The 18439-nt window shown below is 42.5% G+C and overlaps 2 protein-coding genes across 8 annotated transcripts; one reads left to right on the top strand and one right to left on the bottom strand.

Moving 5' to 3' along the window:
- Window positions 1–267: 267 nt before the first annotated feature.
- On the top strand, window positions 268–4683 carry cisd2 (CDGSH iron sulfur domain 2). The gene is made up of 4 exons (XM_056585951.1): window positions 268–415; window positions 515–628; window positions 1930–2144; window positions 3783–4683. The coding sequence occupies exons 2-4, from the start codon at window positions 526–528 to the stop codon at window positions 3870–3872; spliced, it is 408 nt and encodes a 135-aa protein (XP_056441926.1). The 5' UTR covers window positions 268–415; window positions 515–525; the 3' UTR covers window positions 3873–4683.
- LOC130379235 (sodium/hydrogen exchanger 9B2-like) lies at window positions 4661–18305 on the bottom strand. Of its 7 annotated transcripts, XM_056585942.1 has the most exons (14): window positions 18176–18305; window positions 17061–17079; window positions 16802–16970; window positions 15478–15718; window positions 14823–14993; window positions 13468–13610; window positions 12798–12925; window positions 11431–11606; window positions 10545–10651; window positions 10009–10158; window positions 8566–8674; window positions 7758–7894; window positions 7093–7315; window positions 4661–5567 (listed from the first exon to the last, which is right to left on the bottom strand). In XM_056585942.1, the coding sequence occupies exons 3-14, from the start codon at window positions 16934–16936 to the stop codon at window positions 5506–5508; spliced, it is 1782 nt and encodes a 593-aa protein (XP_056441917.1). In that variant the 5' UTR covers window positions 16937–16970; window positions 17061–17079; window positions 18176–18305; the 3' UTR covers window positions 4661–5505. The 7 variants fall into 7 exon arrangements, with proteins under 7 accessions (XP_056441917.1, XP_056441916.1, XP_056441918.1 ...); XM_056585941.1 differs by lacking the exon at window positions 17061–17079; XM_056585943.1 differs by lacking the exons at window positions 17061–17079; window positions 18176–18305 and adding an exon at window positions 17276–18166.
- Window positions 18306–18439: the final 134 nt, after the last annotated feature.

The raw sequence follows: 18439 nt of genomic DNA, 5'->3' as shown, positions 1-18439 counted from the left end.
CCGACTATTATTCGTATGACTGCTGGGTAATGTAGTTCCAACGGTTAAACATGAATGCGCGCGCTCAACTTCAAAGAGACAACCTCCAAAGGACAACTGTAGAAGTTGTTGATTATAATAACTACAATACATATGTGTTTGATATAATTGAAAAAATAGACCGTTATAAACTTCACATAAACGTTATATTATTCTTCGATATTGCTTATATTGCTACTCATTATTGTCAGTGTAGTTTTGTGCATTACGACAATTAGAATGTACGGAAGTTTGGCCAATCAAATGACAACAACTCCTCTACTGTTCATTGGCTAAATTACAAGAGGGCTCTGGCTGCTGTTGCGCCAATTCTCCAAACAGTTTACGCTACCTCAAGGTCTTCATACAGTCTGTGTGCGAGGTACTCAGCGATATGGTACGAAACGGTTAAGCCAAAACTATAACGTAAAACGTACGTATTGACGTGAAACAAACCCAAGCAACTATTCTACTCAAATTAATTTGTCTTGTACAGACCTATCCAAGATGGTGTTAGAAACGATTTCCAGGATTATCAAGGTGCAGCTTCCAGCCTACCTGAAGAAGCTCCCTCTTCCAGAGACCATCGGCGGATTTGCAAGGTTAACAGGTAGGATATGACAATGTCCCAACATAGTGTCCTCTGTATGGAAACTACTTCCACTGCCGTTTAGGTTGTAAATTCCCATTAAAGTTAGATTTGTTTCTGTGTATGAAAATAATCAGGTTTTTTTATGTCGTTTTCATATGTGTTGTTCTTCTTTTGAAATATCCAACATTGACCAAGTATCGTAATACCTGTAATATTATAGTAATATTGAACATTAGAAGAACACATGTTCCTGATACATGATTCGTATGATTCGTGGTGCAATCGAACTATGCCATCGATATGGAAATTGTCCTCGGGACATAGAAGTCTAGAAATGCATTGTAATTATTCTTACTCCACAGTTTGAGAAAGTGAACTTTTAAGAGTAGATTGCAAGTGAATACTAGTTGCACGTACTTTTTGAATAAAATAATGTTTTGATATTTGCCTTGAGAGATTGACTTTTTATTGTGTTTTGGATCAGTTTATATCAAACTTCGTAATGGGATTTTTTAGTTAGGGTTTTTCACACCCTTGTTTAATGTTAATCGGTTCTGTCACAGATGAATGAAGAGTGAACAACCTGCAGGAATGTTAAGACTGTAGCTCAGAAGATGAAAGCTATATGTGAATGGGATGATACTTTACCTTAAGCGTTAATGAGATTATAGATTCTTCATTTGGGATCAAGGGTAAATCCTCAATTATGCAGCCCAGAGATATTATGGATGTATAGAAAAAACGAAATAAGCATTCCACATTTAGTCGGTATTATTAAGTAGTGTTTGGGTTCTTTCTGCAGTGTTTGCAACAACCTATCCTTTTGTTTTAAACTTGAATATGGTAAGAAAAAAGGTAGTGACCGTTATTATTATTATTATCATTATTAATGATAATGATGATAATAACAATAATAATTATAGCTTTATATCAGCCTTGTTTGTGGGGTTGAGAGGATATATCTGTCGAAAACTTGTTTTGTTTAAACCTTATCCACCATTGTAGTGCTGCATGGGAAACTATGAGGAAATACCAACAGCTGCTTATAAACGGGAAGTTGATATACATTATTTGTGTGGGTGTATAATCCTATGGCATAAAGTCTTGCCTGTATATGTATCGACATGAATAAATATTTGCATCGATACATAAACAAATATTAAGGCAGACAGTGCTCAAATTAAAAACCTGTGTGTGTGTGTGTGTGTGTGTGTGTGTGTGTGTGTGTGTGTGTGTGTGTGTGTGTGTGTGTGTGTGTGTGTGTGTGTGTGTGTGTGTGTGTGTGTGTGTGTGTGTGTGTGTGTGTGCTTTCTTCTCAGTGTCAGAGTGGCTGCGGCTGCTCCCTCTGCTTGGCATCCTGGCGTTATTAGGCTACCTGACCATCCGACCTTTCCTACCAAAGAAGAAGAAGCAGAGGGACAGCCTGATCAACCTGAAGATCCAGAAGGAGAATCCCAAGGTGGTGAACGAGATCGACATCGAGGACCTGAACAGCGCCAATGTCTGCTACTGTCGCTGCTGGCGCTCCAAAACCGTGAGTCCATGTCCCTTTCAAGCTCTTTCTCAATCAGTCTGTAGCGTTCTTGCTCTCTTGTCTGTACCTGTGTTCTTGTAAAATGTCATCAGTGGCAGACAAAGTACTGTTCCGTTAAATAGTCTGCATCTCGTCGAGTACACACCTATTGCCCGGATGTGTTCTTGCTCCTCACATCGAGGATGCATGGAGAGGTGACTTCTGTGGACATGGGACAGCAGTGTTTCCCCTATATGCATTCAGCGTGTAGGGGAAACACTATATATTTATTTTTTTGCAGTGGCGCTGCTGGATTGTCAGCGCCACTGCAGTCATCACTTCATTTTAGGGAAGTGAAAGTTTCTGTCAAGTTCTAGGCACATTTGCACAATGATCTGGTCTCAGCAGATTACCTTAACTCTGTTCTATCCCTCTGTGTTTCATATTTGGAAGCTCAATCTGTACATTTTTCCCCTAAAAATCTCACCAGAAGTAACCATTTAAAGGGTTATTTTTCAAAATGTTCCTTCTGGGTGGGTGGGGGCTTGCCCCCGGATTCCCTAGCGGGTTACCAACTCACAGCACCACTGCTACAAAACAATCTAGGGGAAACACTGGGGACAGCCAAGTATCCCAGAAGGCATTTCGTAACATTTTCGTAACGTGCTTTTTTGTCTAATTTCATTCGATTTCTATGTGTAGGCTACAGATCTTTTAACAAACTCAAACACTCTTAAGTATGGGGATACATGCATTCTTATCTTTCAAATGAAACGCAGAGGCCGGGTGTTTTTTATATATCATTATTTTGTTTTATTGGGGGAGGATAACCAGAGTGTTGCCAAGCGACCGCAGATGGTGATATCAAGTATGCTGCGGTTCAAACTGCAGAATGACGGACTGCAAGTCCCAACTCGGCGTACTTTGTATAGAGAAAAAGTCTGTGATTTATTTGACAGTGGGTGTTTGAGGAAGTTAATCACTACTGATTTGGATTAGGTTAGCCAAACTTTTGAGGTAGAAGACCTCGCTTTAACAGGACACTCGAACTCTTAAAGCATTGGTTCTCAAAGTGCGGCCCGTGGGCCAATGGCGGCCCGCAGAAACATTCCTGGCGGCCCGCAATGACATACAGATGAAAGTAAAAAGAAAAATGATTTTAATATATATATATTTTTTAATTATTATATTATCAATATTAATTTAAACAAAAGTAAATAAATATAGAAGAGAAAAGTAGCTTTCAATTAAATCCTGTTACATTTGTTAGTCTTAATCCGACTTTAAATTACTTTGAAAGGATGAACCTCAGTTTCGTGATTTAGACCTCACTTGACCTCACTCCCGGAGGTCCGGCCACAATGTTTTTCTTCACCACTGGTGGATGCTTACGGCGTTTCCCGCCTGAATCGTTTTGGCGGCCCTCAGGTCAAATTTTGGGTTCCTAAATTGGCCCTCATCTGTCCAAACTTTGAGAACCCCTGCCTTAAGGTCTTAGGTTTCAGGCCCTGGCTCGGGGGCGTCTCCCCCCAGAAGTTCTGCTATAACGTAGGACTGCTTGATCCGAGATAAGACATGGAATAATATAGTGACTCAATTTGGCTTGTGCACATGTCGTGCTTTACAGTGTATCGTAATAGAGCGTGCTTTGTGTTTCAGTTTCCTGTTTGTGACAAATCCCACATAAAGCACAACGAGCTAACGGGAGACAACGTGGGCCCCCTCATACTGAAGAAGAAGATCCTATAATACACCTGTGCAACCGCCCCTTGAACTAACCTGTGTCTTCAGTCTTCTAGATCAGAACTTTTTCAATTTGTATCTTTTTGTTTTGTTGTCATCATTTTATTCTTAGTTACGTTATATACATCACTGTTCCACATGTTCATAGAACGACACACCTTCTCTGCCTACTTTGTGCATCTTAATTTAAATGCCTACAGGACGATTCTTGCTGTTCCAAACTATTGGGAACACTCAAAGGGGACAACTTAAATGCAGTTCCAATTGCTTGTTATTGCCAATGATGAATTTAAATGTAGGTTTGTCTTATGTTTAGATATGGACTTCCAATGGGCTTTTGCACTACGTACTGTACATTTCATACTTTCTTTCTTGTTTGATATATTATATAAACATGAGGATTTATTTAGAATTTTTTAACATCAACGACAGGGTTCATTTGGAGTCTGCTTTAGGTCTTTATAATATACTCTTAAGTTATTGCTTGAATCTACTCCATATTTTCATGTCCTTAAAAATATAGATTTGTTTACAACCTATTGTCAAATTAGTTGCCTTCATCACTTGGTTAAGCTTGTCAAACTATTTTGTGTTTACTATCATGACTAATGACTGGAAGAAACCGTTATTCCAAATTAGTGATTTGTGTTTCCATGCATCTTACTTTTGTCTTGCAGTCGTTCAGTTAAAATTTCGCTGTAAGTATTGTCATCGTCAAATCAACACATGTAGATAACTGGTATTGTAGCACTTTTATTTTCTTATCGACACAAAATAAAGATCTGGCCATTTCTAAATGAACTTTTGGTGAAAGTAAACCATCATTGTGTTGTTTCTTGGACCATATACCTTGTGAAACAAACATTTGACACGTCAAGTTTTGGTACAGTTTGGACATGTTTATTTTTTGTTTCGATATAAAGCTCAACATATTTCCTGAACTTTTTTCATAAATAACAGCTAGACATAACAGCTTAGTTGTACGAGAACATGTAAATTATGAATATAAAAAGACTGCATGATTTTCAAAGAATCCAGATAAACTAAAACATTGCAAGTGGGGAAAAAGCTTTTTTAGATATAATGAAATGAACATCTTGGATATCATGAACAAATTGTTTGGGTATTACTGAAAACAAATGTCTTATTCATTTATTTATTTAAAAAATGATTGATTTTTTTTCCCCGCTAATTCAGAATCGCAATCTCATTTGTAATTAAAATAAACAAAAAAACCCGTAGCTGGGAAATACCAAGTATAAAACCACTAATGTTTACTAATCTGTAAAATCTGATAAAACAATGTAGAAAAAAACCTAGTACATTGTCTTAAATACAAAACAGTGAAAAGAATAAGTACGCCATTCAAATGTCAGCTTATTGTATTGCTTCCAACTATAGCTCTTTCTGCTAAGAGAATATCAGTAGTTAAAAATATATTCATAAATTATTGCATTTCAGTTGCATAACAGTGGATTCGTAATGGCCTTGTAACCGTTTAATAAAAAATAAAATTGAGTTTTGTTTTTAACCACATAGCCTCCAACTAACTACAACATAGGTAAACACACTTTCTTTCCTTTTGGTTACATCCATTATGAATAAGAAATGGTTGCAGCACTCTCATGACGTAGTGTACTCAGAGCGTACTTTCATAACTGACGGGAGTTTCTTCGTCTCCATCTGTAGCCGCGGCAACACCTGCAACAATAAATATTATTAGAAGGAGCAAACAAAAACATTAAAGGAGCATTTCACCGGTGGAGGCATGAATATTTAAATTGGGTCCTATATGTAGTCGAATAATAAATAAAATTCTAATTTGGTGCCGTCTTGACCGAGAAAAGGCAGAAGTGACTTTTTGGCGCTGTGGATTGAAGACAACAACTCCCACCATGCACCACGATGCACAGCTTCGCTGGCCACTCCCGCTGATCTAGATCTCCGCCTATCGGACACCTCGCTGTTCCATCTACCAAGCTGATAATGCAAGACTGCTTGAAAATCATTTCACACAACATTCTAGTGAGGGGTATTAGTTTGTGAATTGAGTGAATTACCGTATTTTCGCACTATAAGGCGCACTTCGTAAAGACTATAAGGCGCACTCCGTAAAGACGGAGTCATTTTGAAACCGCATCGAGCTGTAGAAACATTGTAGTAAATATTCAAGGCACTGGTTCTCCACAGAAAAAGTGGAGTGCATCAAGCCTGCGCACTGTATACAAACATTCAGTCACGAGGAGATTCAACCTTTTAAATTGAGCAGAAATACTTTTAAATGTACAGTAGTAATTAAATGTATCAAGGGGCTTTATTTAAAGCTACAAAAAGAATACAAATAAAATAATAAAAAATTCAACGCAACTCGGACATCCCCCAGCTGGTGGGGAGCCACTGCCATCAAGCGTTTCAGACGTCCAGACGAATCCTAACACGAAACCGCATAGGTCCGGATAGATTTGAAAACCACCTCCGAGGGGTGGTTTCAGAAATGTGCGGTTTCGGGCACGTTGAGCCGGCCCGGTACCATGCAGGGCAAAAGAGCTGCAGAACTTCCTCCCATGGCTTTGATTGGCGCGTCTAGCATTGAGGTTATGAAAGGTCAATTCCTGGGAGCGAGGCCAGACTGATCCTCAGCAAGAAACTGAACTTGAACCACTCTTGAATTACAATTAGGGCATTCAGCAGACGCTTTTATCCAAAGCGACTTACATCGGTTAATACACACATTGACACACCGACGGCAGAGTCAACCATGCAAGGCGACAGCCAGCTCGTCAGGAGCAGTTAGGGTTAAATGTCTTGCTCAGGGACACATCAACACTCAGCTCGGAGGAGCTGGGGATCGATATAGTAACCTTTCGGTTACAAGACAACTGCTGAGACCACCACCCTCTTGAGACCATCCTAATCTCACAAGGCTAGTGCGAAGGGATAACTGTTTCAATAAAAACTGTAGGACAACTCTTCGAACTATCCATCCTCTCACAACAGGCTCATACACACCGTTTCAACAACAACTGTAGGACAACTCTTCTAACCATACATTACTCTCACAACAGGCTCATACACACTGTATGCCAAACAAAAGGCTGGTGAAGCAGCGAAGGTACTACATAGCAGAACTCACTACTTACTAAAGGAACCCGAGGACCCTCGGTGTTGGGGTAATCAGGGGAGGGCTCTACTCAGGTTATGGAGGACAATGGATCCCTGTACCTACCCAGAAGGAAGGAGGAGAGGTTGTGTTTGACGGGCTCACCCCAGCTCGGGCTACTCGGTTTCTGCAGCAGGCGGGGGCCGGCCAGGCCGATGGCAAGGGCCCCCACGGGGGCGGTGAGGAGGATGGCCAGCACGGCCACCGTCAGCACGTCCATACCGTAGCGCTCCAGCACGGGGTCCCCTTTGATCCTGGCCATGTCTAGCGCTGTGGAGCCGATGGCTGCCTGCAGGAAGGGGGGGGGAACAGGTTATAGGTTACTGGAGGTAGTTGCTATGGTTACCTTTACTGAGGACTGACTGAATTAGTCGCGGTTATATCTGTGCTGGTGGACTACGTGCCTTCCTCTTTTATAAGGCGATGTAAGATGTTTTGCAACTCCTGGCTAATTTATGAGCTATCAGGGCCTCTCTTCCCAGATAGGTTTCGCGCATCTTTCTCGCCTGACATCCACATAAGGACGCGTAGCAGGGCCACCTCAATGGCAGATGAATGTAGGAAGAAAGGGAGCAGAGATGGACAAGACTTTTTCAGGGTTTTTTCTTTCCAAAAACTTCTTCCGCTCTCCTCCACCCTTTTTCAAGGTCTTGGGTCTCCCCTCCAGCCCCTCTCAGGAGCCCCTCTCAGGAGCCCCTCCTGGAGCCCCTGCTGGAGCGGCTCTGCAGTACCTGCACAGTGGCCTTCGGCATCCAGGCCAGGGCGATGAAGAGCTTCTCCTTGGTGTTGAAGTCAGCAAAGAGCACACACACATAGGTGAAGAGGACGCGCACCACCAGGGCGATGAGGAGGGAGGCGATGCCCAGGCCTACACACACACACACACACACACACACACACACACACACACACACACACACACACACACACACACACACACACACACACACACACACACACACACACACCACACACACACACACACTTGAGCCCCAATGTTCGCAGTCTATCCTTGAGAAAGGGCGACTAACAGAGTTTAAAAAAAACAAAACTCAACTAACCTTTTCAATGTGAAATCAATAACTTCAGATGATTAAAATAGTGACCGCTACTATTCTTAATACCTGATTAAAAAGATATTGAAAAAAAGTTGAATTTTATCCATTATTTCTGTTTTATACTGAATAAGATAATCGAATACAAAATGTTATTATAATGTTAATTTTAGAACAGGGATTTTTATTACCTCCCGAGAGACCGTCAGACCGTAATACAACACTAGATACTATCTGCATTGTGTACGCTATGCAAACTTGTGTGTGTCAGCCTGGGAGGGATTTGAATGAGAGACAATAGACCTTGTTCACCTTTAGCAGCCATCTTACTTGTTTGGCCCTAACCAATAATAGCAACAGGCCAAAGCAGTCAATGCGGCGTCTATGCATGTTTGTATGTCTATGATTCCGCCACCCAGCTAGCGTTCAGAACCAAGATGGCTGCCCAATGCTGGCTCAATGCTGGAGATGGGCGGGGCCTCACCTACTGTGTGGGCCTCCAGCTGGGAGATCCTGATCTCTGCTCCGATCAGACCGAACAGCAGGGGCTGGAACACATCCCAGGCTGTCCCCACCACCTCCTCCACGTGAATCTAGAAACACACACACAAACATAAACACACATAAACACAAGTGGGGACCCACAGAGCAGGGCCGGGACCCCACTGAGAGCCGCATGGGGGAGGTGTTTCCTCTGGTTGAGGAAACAAACCAGGACCACAGTCCATCAGCTGCCTGCTGGATAGGAAGGACCAGCTAGGAGGTTGTCAACATAAATATATCAGTGTAAAGATATTATGCTGTAAAGGGGAAACTGAAAACAAGAAGGCTGTACAGACTGTTTAATGAAGATTGTTGTTAATGTATTCTAATACCATTTCAGTTGTCCCCATTACAAAATGTATAAATATTAGGGCTGTTCAATTTAGCGTGATAATAATTTGTTAACGCATTCTTATTTTAATTTGATTCATAAAAATAAACACACATTCTCTTTCATTAATTTTCTGCCCACAGAATGTCAATATTAATTTCAGTATTATTTTTTGTTTTTAGTTGCACTTACTTTAAATTGAATCAAACTTGCAATAAGTGCCTGATAAAAACTGCAGTAAGTGACAGCCTGTTTACAATTCCCAAATATGTGGTGCCACTTATTTGAATTTAACTACACTTGTAGTAGTAACCGTTGGTTTACAATTGTACAATTCCCAAATCAGTGGTGATTCTTAAGTTTCATATTAAACCCAGACTGAGTAAGTCAGAAAAACTCCCTCAAGATCACACTGTCTTGTTTTTGCTTATTAAGTACAGTATATTTGGTATGAAGGATATTGTGTCATTCCATTTGATAATCTCATTTAATTTCAATTGGAATGGATTTCAAATAGAACAGTGAGGGTGAAAATGTTTTAATAAAGCCACATAGATTAAGACGTAAAGAAACGTTAAATGGCTTAAATCAAGTGAAGGGATTTGAACAGAGTTCAAAAAACTAAATGGAGTAAACAATGTAAACATGCACACCATTTAAAAAAAATGTAATGGTTAAAATCAAATAAAGTGAAAGCTGAATGAAAAGCGCAAAGCATTGCTAAAAATACAGAAATGTTAAAGGAATTTAACTGAAGAATCTGAAAGGTCAAATGTATCACCCTGCACTGCTGAAATTGCACTGGTGAAGTCGCTCCGCCGTCCTCCCATTGTAAAAAAATTGTATTTTAAAAGTAGAATATCTTAAAAAGTATAAAATAGAATACTGAAAAGAGCCGCGCAATTCCAAGCTTATATGAACATTTTAAAATTGGAATGGAGTCACTCAGAGAACATTTTTGGAAGGTCGCAGTTTTGTGGTGTTTTTTTTGTGTTTTGTGGTGAATAATAAAGAACAAAAACAAATAAAACTTAAGAAGAACAATAGTTGTACCTTGTCCTTGCCCCAGCCCAACCCAGCCAGGAAAGCCAGCACCAGAGTACACAGTCCTCCAGAACCGGGGAAGCCTGCGACTCCACTCCCAAACACGGAGAACACAGAAAGACCCAGCACCAGGAAGGAACGCTTCATCACCAGGTGTTTCTGGGGGGAAGCAAAGTGTTGAAGCACACAAAAATATATTTTTGAAGGAAATATTTCAAACAATTAACAAAAATCAGGCAGACAATTTCTTTGAAATATCAGTTTGAATATATATACGTTTCAAATATATCAGTTTAAATGAAACACCGATTGAACTTCGTACTCCAACATCTTCATGTCAAAGAAATGTAATACTTTATAAATGTAATGTTCCCAAAACACAGAAGTGAAAATATGTATCCTTTTAAGACGGGTATCGATATCAGAAAAGGCCAGCCCATGTTATGCATCAGTTCTGTAAAAGCTAGAATTTAGAGTAGAATTACAAGAATTACACACACACACACACACACACACGCTCTAATGTGTACTATGGACTGTCTTACCTGGTCAACGCTTGGGAAATACTGGATGAGGAATCCCAGCAGGATGCCAGCCAACATGCCCCCACCCACCTCCAGCACCCCCCTCAACAGGTTGTACCACGTGGAGCCTACAGGGGGTACACAACATTAGCCCATAGAAGGCAGGGCACATCACTCGACTCATATTGCTGCATACGCAACTACAAATATAATCGATAGTTAGATATTGCTCCTAACGTGAGCACACATGCAAAACCCAATGAGAGTTGTTTCATTGCAAAACTTTATTTATTTTTATCGGTATTTGACTTGGACTTGAGGGAAGTGACTTTACCAACTAAAAGCTGATCCATTCGTTAAGACGTAAGCCCATCTTTGTGTGACCCAACATTTCCTGGTGTGTCCTAACGAACACCTTAGTTAGGTGGTTGTTAACTAGAGGTCTTCTCAGGGCCCTGAGAGCATCTGTGGGACCCAAGACCCCTTCTGAGCAGGTCTACGGTACAAGTATAGGTACAATGAATTGGCATCATGGCACCATGTTCCCATGCCCTTTATCAGCAGTGACTCTCCCCGGTATGGAGTAGCGAGGGGGAGACGTAGTGGGAGGCTTTTTAAGGGCGAGCAGCATGGGGGGAACCCCCTAGTCGGTCACTCAGACCGGTGCACATGTTCTCACGGCTCTCGGTACACCGGAGGGATAAAGTTCCCCTGGAAGAACCAGCTTGAGGTGTTCACCAGTTCGGAGAAGAGGGAATGATAATAACAGGAATGGATTTAAATTTCATTGGGGTTTTGTTTAGCAGGAAGTTCAAGTTTAGCAGGAAGATAACACGACCTGATCTCCATCGTTTTTCCAAAGAAGAGGCCGCCCCCACCACCATCCCACCTGCCCTCCCTTACTCACCCGTGGCGAAGGCCATGCCCAGGCAGGTGGTGAAGCCGGTGATGGCCAGGATGTCGTCGAAGCTCCCCGCCGCCATGAGCAGCGTGGGGATGCCCTGCTCCAGGCCGTAGCCGTCCTTCTGGAGTCCCAGCATGGAGGGCACCACCACCGCCGGGGACACCGCCCCCAGGACGAAGCTGAGAGAGAGAGAGAGAGAGAGAGAGAGGAGAGAGAGAGAGAGAGAGAGAGAGAGAGAGAGAGAGAGAGAGAGAGAGAGAGAGAGAGAGAGAGAGAGAGAGAGAGAGAGAGAGAGAGGGAGAGAGAATCAGTCCTCCACTGAAGAGCACTTAACCATGGACAGAATAGAAGTAAGCCTTGCCAAATATCCATGCCTTAATTTCTCGGCCTAATTTTGCTTGTTTTTAAAAATACATTTTTATTGAAAGTGTCCTTGGGATAATGAAATGTGGATGAAAATTACACAAATAATTGTAACTAAATTATTTATTTTTTCAAGCTCTGTCTTTATGAAGTGTCCTTTGGTTTCAAAAAGGGACTCTGTTAGAATTAATGATCTTATAACTATTAGAAAGGTGCTGAAGGTTGAAAGCTAGTGGTGCGTGAAATGCTCCGTGCGAACATTTTTCTCCGTGAGAACGGTTTCTGTCTAGAGTTGACTGCGCCTGCCTCTGGATTGGCCAATTTAGATTTTGGACATCTCCTGGCAAATTTTCGAGCAGTCTGTGCATCTCTTCCCTGATTGTTTCAGAGAGAATACAATAAATACTTGCTGTCAATCACACAACAATCAACTCCTCGATGATGGAGAAAATAGATGAAGGGACCAGACAGGGAGAGGACTTTTTCTGGGTTTGTTAAGTCAAAAAAACTCACTCTTTTCCCCCTCTCTCTCTTTATAACTCTTCAATCTTGATAAAAGCAGCCTCAATCAGGGTTTCCTACAGCACTTTTCAGCTCAGGCGTCCGCCTAAGCAACACAAGCCTGCCGCCATAACTACGTCGTCCAAAAAAAAGATCTAATAATTTTTTTTATATACTCTGTGTATAGATCAAGACAGACTTGCGGTTTGACAGCCCCCATGAAGATATGCATAAATGGTCCACCTGCAAGAGAGTGCAATCACCAAAGCGCCCTTTAATTGTTCTTTTTAAAACCACGGAGGATAGCCTGTAGCGATGCTAGATGTCAGCTCTGCCATAAGCAGTTACTGTTATCCCCTTTAATAACACTAACTATTATTAAATAATGGTTGAATATAGTACAGAGTCTGTAGTCTATCAAACAAACAAGTTCAGTTCAGTTTGACTGGGTTTGGGAGGCTAATGTCGAGGGGTGGACAGAAGGCTAGCGAGCGGCGGTGCTGTACCCAAGGATGAAGCCCCACACCCAGGGCAGCCCCATGAGGAAGTGGGAGACCACCGCCACGGTGCACGCCTCCAGGATACACGGCCCACAGGCCAGCCGCAAACACACCGACTTCAGCTTCTGCAGCGCCTGTACACGCACGCATACATGGGCATCAACACACACATACACACGCAAACACACGTGCCCGTACACACACACACACACAAACACACGCGCAAACACATTCACACAAAATACAAAACAACTATTAACAAGAGGACAACAAAATAACATTTACCGCTTTAATTCTGCTTGGAACAGCAGCTAGGGGGCATGATGGCGTAGCAGCGACCAGTGAAGCTCAACCATCTCTTATCTTGTTTAATTCAGCTCTTATTCACATTTGCAAATCCGTTACTTCCTGTGCGTTTCCCTCTCACTTGAAATTCCCGTCTGGGATTTATAAAATACCATCGTCTCTCATTTTAGCTGGGGGAGGCACTGTGTTCGATACCCGATGTCAGCAGTTAAACCTGTAGGCATCCGAGAGCAAGACACCTCCTCAAAGACACGCCTCTGTGTTCACTGCAAGACGCTGTGGTAAAAGTGTCTTCAGAGTGAACTCTGCGCATGTCAGGAGCAGGCCATGAATCACTGAGTATGACGCAGCTCCTGTGTGGCCCACGTACCGAAGGGTCCAAGCCCAGCCCAGCTCTGGCTAGGATAACGGCAAGGGCGATGTTCCTGAGAGACGCCGACCACTTGAAGTCGATGTAGACGGCATCGGTTACCACGGGGATGTTCCTCAATGTGAAGCCCATCAGCAACATGCCTGTGCAGGGAAAAACAATTAGACATCATCGTGATTGGGATAATTTGACGATGCAGTTTCGTGTAGCACTGGCTATAACAGAAGATAATAACCTTTTTTTTCCTCGTAATTAATGTCATGTTTAACTCAAGTAAGAAAATAACACTTTGTGGGACCTACACAGAACTGTTCTGAACTGAATTAGTGAATTTGGCGTTTACGTACCTTTTAACCCCAACTTTGTGTATTGTATATTTACACAGCAGTTTTAAACAAAGGTCAAAATTTAAGGCACCACAGCTGCAGAATATTATAGCCTTCCATAAATTTGCATCTGTAGTTCCTTGGCAGTAAAAAACAGAGAGAACACAACCATAAAGAGTACAGGGCAGAGACATAACAATGAGATAGGCAAAAGAGATCACACAAGACACTCAAATCGTAACTACACAAAATAGCAGAACAAAAACATTTGCTTGTCAGCTTAAGGCAAGGTCATAAAGACCATAAGATAAAATGCAAGGTCAGCGAGTACAGAGATGAGCAGCTTCTACCAGACTTTGTACATTGGTTTTGAAATGGCTGATAGAGGGTCAGCTCCTCGCAACATCAATCCCAGCTTGGTGTGCACTGAGTGGCCCCCTATCAATTTAGGTAAACAGCCGAGATCTGATCTGCCACTGACCAACGAACAAACCATTGATATGAAAAGGCCTGACTGGATTTTAAAATGTCAATTATATTACGACTACATACTACTCACTCACAATGCTATGCAGTGAATCACTGATCCGGTTGTGAAAAAAACAACCAACTACCTCTCCTAATAGTTTAATAAGCCATCATAAACTGAATTGTGTTGAAGATGAAGAAATAGGAGGGTATTAAAACATATATATATGTACCTATTATTGAACAAAAAATAAATAAACCAACTTGTAGGGGACTTGATCCTTTTACCAACCAATGCCACCGTTAGACACACATGTGCTTAGTGGTGATTATTATTGTAAACACATAAAGCTCATTTTCAGTTCAAAACAGTTCCGTCTTGGTCCCACCCACTAACTAATTCCTCCGGTAGTAATAGTAGACGTGAAAAATGTGTTTCTGAAATAGATACATATTTATTTGTGGGGGGATCCCGGGAGCACCAAGCCATAACCGGCCGGCGGACCGGAGGTTGAGAACCACTGGTGCGGAACTCCCTCAGCCCAGCGCCCTGAGTCTTACCCAGCAGAGGTGGGAAGGGGGGCAGCCCGGGCAGGCGGATGAGGCCCACCAGCTTGCCGGCGGTGACGGCGCATATGAAGAGCACGGTGATGCCGAAGAGGTTCCCCCCCGGCAGGCACTCCTTCTCTGTGATGGCCCACACCACGCCGAAGAGCACCGCAGCCAGAATCACTGGGGTCGCACGCACGCACGCACACGCACACACACACGCACACGCACACACACACAGTATGAGGATGGAGAACAGCACGTACGACAAAGCAAACTTCCATTCAACTCCCATTGGATACTACCATCAAGGAAATGCAAAGAAAACAGGAAGTTGATTTTGTTTGATTTTAAAAAAGTCAAATATAAATGGTTTACTAATGGTTTAATGATTGTTGATTACTTTGTTCACGAGATGAGACTTGATTACGATGAAAAACTTGAGGAAACACAGCCCAATTCTATATTAACACACAGCTGTCACTATACCAAGTTGTAGAGAAAATCATGCAGCAATTGTGAAAGGGTTTCCGAAAGGTGTAATAAGCACATGTAACAGACATTCTGTCAAATTGTGTTTTTTACTTTCATCCAAAACCATCTTTGTAAAAAGCATGGAGCGCTAAACGACCCCATTGAACCATGGTACCATGGGTTCTGCTGGTACCTTTAGTGATCAGCGAGGCCAGCAGGCCCCTGGGGGGGCAGGGGCAGACCTTACGGAGCAGCGGGCAGCACACCACGGGGGGGTCCGTGTTGGTGCCGGCGTCGACCACGGCGTTGCGGGGCAGGAAGTAGGTGGTCTCCTCGGTGACATTGGGGGTGGAGCTGCGGCGCACCACCACCTGGATCTGGTTGACATTGAGGTGCTGGAGGAGAGGGACGCAGGAGAGGGAGGACAAGGTGTTCTAGTGTGAGGTTTAGTACGGGCAGTAGGGGTTGTAAGGGTACACACACACACACACACACACATACACACACAAACACACACACACACACACGTTTAGTATTCATACTTTGTTGTGCTGTGGTACAGAGCTGCAGAGGGGGAAACTGGGATTTGAGTTCGGACAGAGGACATCCCCAGAGAAAAATGTTACGCTGAATCCAAATACTGGAAAATGTATCAGTTTTTTACAATAATTACGTCATTTAATAGATGCATCTTAATCAACTTGGATGCCTACAGGTAGGCTGCAGACATTGGGGATCAAACCCAGTACCTTTCAACCCATATCCATCTAGACTAGATACCAACGTAACTATATAGCTATACAGAAGAACTGTGATTTTAAAATGCTGAGCATTTTAAAATCACAATATAGTACAGAGACAAAATGTTTGCTGAACATTTTTATCTTTTTAAACCCACTTCAATGTTTGGATCAAAAACATGACACTTACTTTACTGTCCTATAACATCTTCTAAATTAAACACAACGATAACGATGATATTAACAGTAGACTAGTAGCTGTAGACAGCCACACCCAGAACAGAAGTTCTTTATCTTAGACTATTGGCTCACAGACATCAGGGCAAACTTTACTATTTCTCCAAATATGACAAATCAAATAATGATATAGACTTGCACAATGGACTGGGAAGTGGCAGTAAAGCAAGATAGAGCACTGATACTGTGTTTTGGGGAAATAGTATTTGTCTCAAAGTTCAAGCAGAACTTAGACATTGGAAAAAACATAATACTTCTGATAGAAGAAATAATCATTTCCTATTCATATTTCAACCGGACTATTCAATCATGCTTAAGGTCATTAAATATCGAAGACTGGCCGTCTGATTAGTGATTACTGCTGTTATAACATGTTCATACATCTTTATTCCTTTGCTTCAACTTCACACAGTTAATCACTAGTACAAACTAAGAATGAGAGGGCATTCTCTTCTCTTCTTAATATCAACTTAAGTGATTCAGTTCTATAAAGTAAAAAATAAACTAGGTAAGTGATGAGTGTATTTCAATAAAGGCTACCTCCACATTGTTAGTTGACGGCAGGACGATTCTGTCCGGGACTGGGTTGGGCAGTGGGCTGGCAGCCGGGCTCGGAACCGAGCTGTGGACCGGACTGTGCTCAGGCGTGGCCGTCTTATTCTGGTCTTCCTCCATGGCAGGTAGCTGTAGTATCTCAAGAATCCTTCACCTTTTTAACACAGAAAGCCAGGAGGCGAGTGATTGGCCATCGATGGGCGGTACCTCTCCGGCTATGCACCTGCATAAGAAAATGTCTCACGGTCCAACGTGTTCGTCACCTGTTTAATCAGGAGGAAAGGAACAAGACGTATTGACTTAATGACGCTGGATATACTATTAACTGCAACTGAAGGAAATTACATCGTACTAGTGTACAAGCCTTGCGTGCAGATCATGTTGCATCCTCGATATGCTCATGGTATTCATGACCAATACAATGAGCTCTCATCTTGAAAAATTCATAAAATCCCTCACATTTCTCAACAGCCGAGAATGTTAAGCCCTTTGGAGTCATCAATGCTTGCCTCGCTTTCCAGAGCTCTTAACCTCCCATTACCAGTTCAGACGAAGTTAAGGCTGAGAACAAAAATTGTTTAAGCGATCGCCAAATGCTAATAACGGTCGTCGCAACAGACTTTAAACTAATCCAATTGTGAAGAGGAGCGCACACTAATCAACGCTTATAGCGTGACATGACCATATGGCCCAAATCGAGTCTAATCTACATTCGTCCCGGTTCCCAGGCGTTCTTCTCGCAGGGGACGCAACTAACGGGATGCTCCAATAAGGGTTATTAACGGGAGAGGGTGGGACTTCCTGTAGAGGGATATCCGTTTCCATAAAACGTTTCGGATATTGCATTTTCCCATTCTAAAAGAAACTCCACATTCAAACTCCTTGTAGTTGTTATTCTTGCTTGGTGTAATCATTCTCGCTCGAGATACTTTGAATTGGCGTACGCAGCTCATGTGAAACAAGAGACACGAAGTTGCGTTACGGTAGACCGGGATAACACTACCATTCGTCCTCTCCCCTCAAGTTCAAGCAACGCTAGCCTATCTGTCAAGCTACGGGTGCAGTCATCGTAATCAAAAAGCAACACGTAACCCACGTTGGCATTGTTTGAATTTTGATAAGGCTCGGTGAGGCGAAATGCCACATGCGAGGTTAACAGTAGCCACCGTTGACATTTCTAGCCATTTACAACCATCTGATTAGCTCATATCTTCCGCCCCGTGGTGTGGCAACCGGCTTGGCTGTAGTTACAGCAGCTGAGAGCTCAAGTCCAACGCACAACGGTGACACAAAAGGTGACACCGCGACATACACGGTTGAATTCAAAGTAAATATGTGAAAAGGCTAAGGTAAACTTACCTCATTGTGCGAGATTTTCCACCATTGCGACATAGGTTGAGGCTTCATGAGAAACAAGTTGGTCCTACGAATCGACATGCGACTGCGAGCAGAAATGAGCGGGATTAGTGGTGGGTGATGTGGGTGGGTGCATGGATGTGTGGGTGCATGGATGTGTGGGTGCATGGATGTGTGGGTGCATGGATGTTTGTCTGTAATTCTCTAGTACTACTCAGCTTCCAAGATCATTAGTAGAAACTAAAGTGTGGGAATCTCTAATACGTT

The sequence above is a fragment of the Gadus chalcogrammus genome, chromosome 3 (assembly GCF_026213295.1).
Source record: "Gadus chalcogrammus isolate NIFS_2021 chromosome 3, NIFS_Gcha_1.0, whole genome shotgun sequence".
Lineage (NCBI taxonomy): Eukaryota > Metazoa > Chordata > Actinopteri > Gadiformes > Gadidae > Gadus > Gadus chalcogrammus.
The sequence above is the reverse complement of the archived record's forward strand: the minus strand, read 5'-3'. Positions and strand labels throughout refer to the sequence as shown.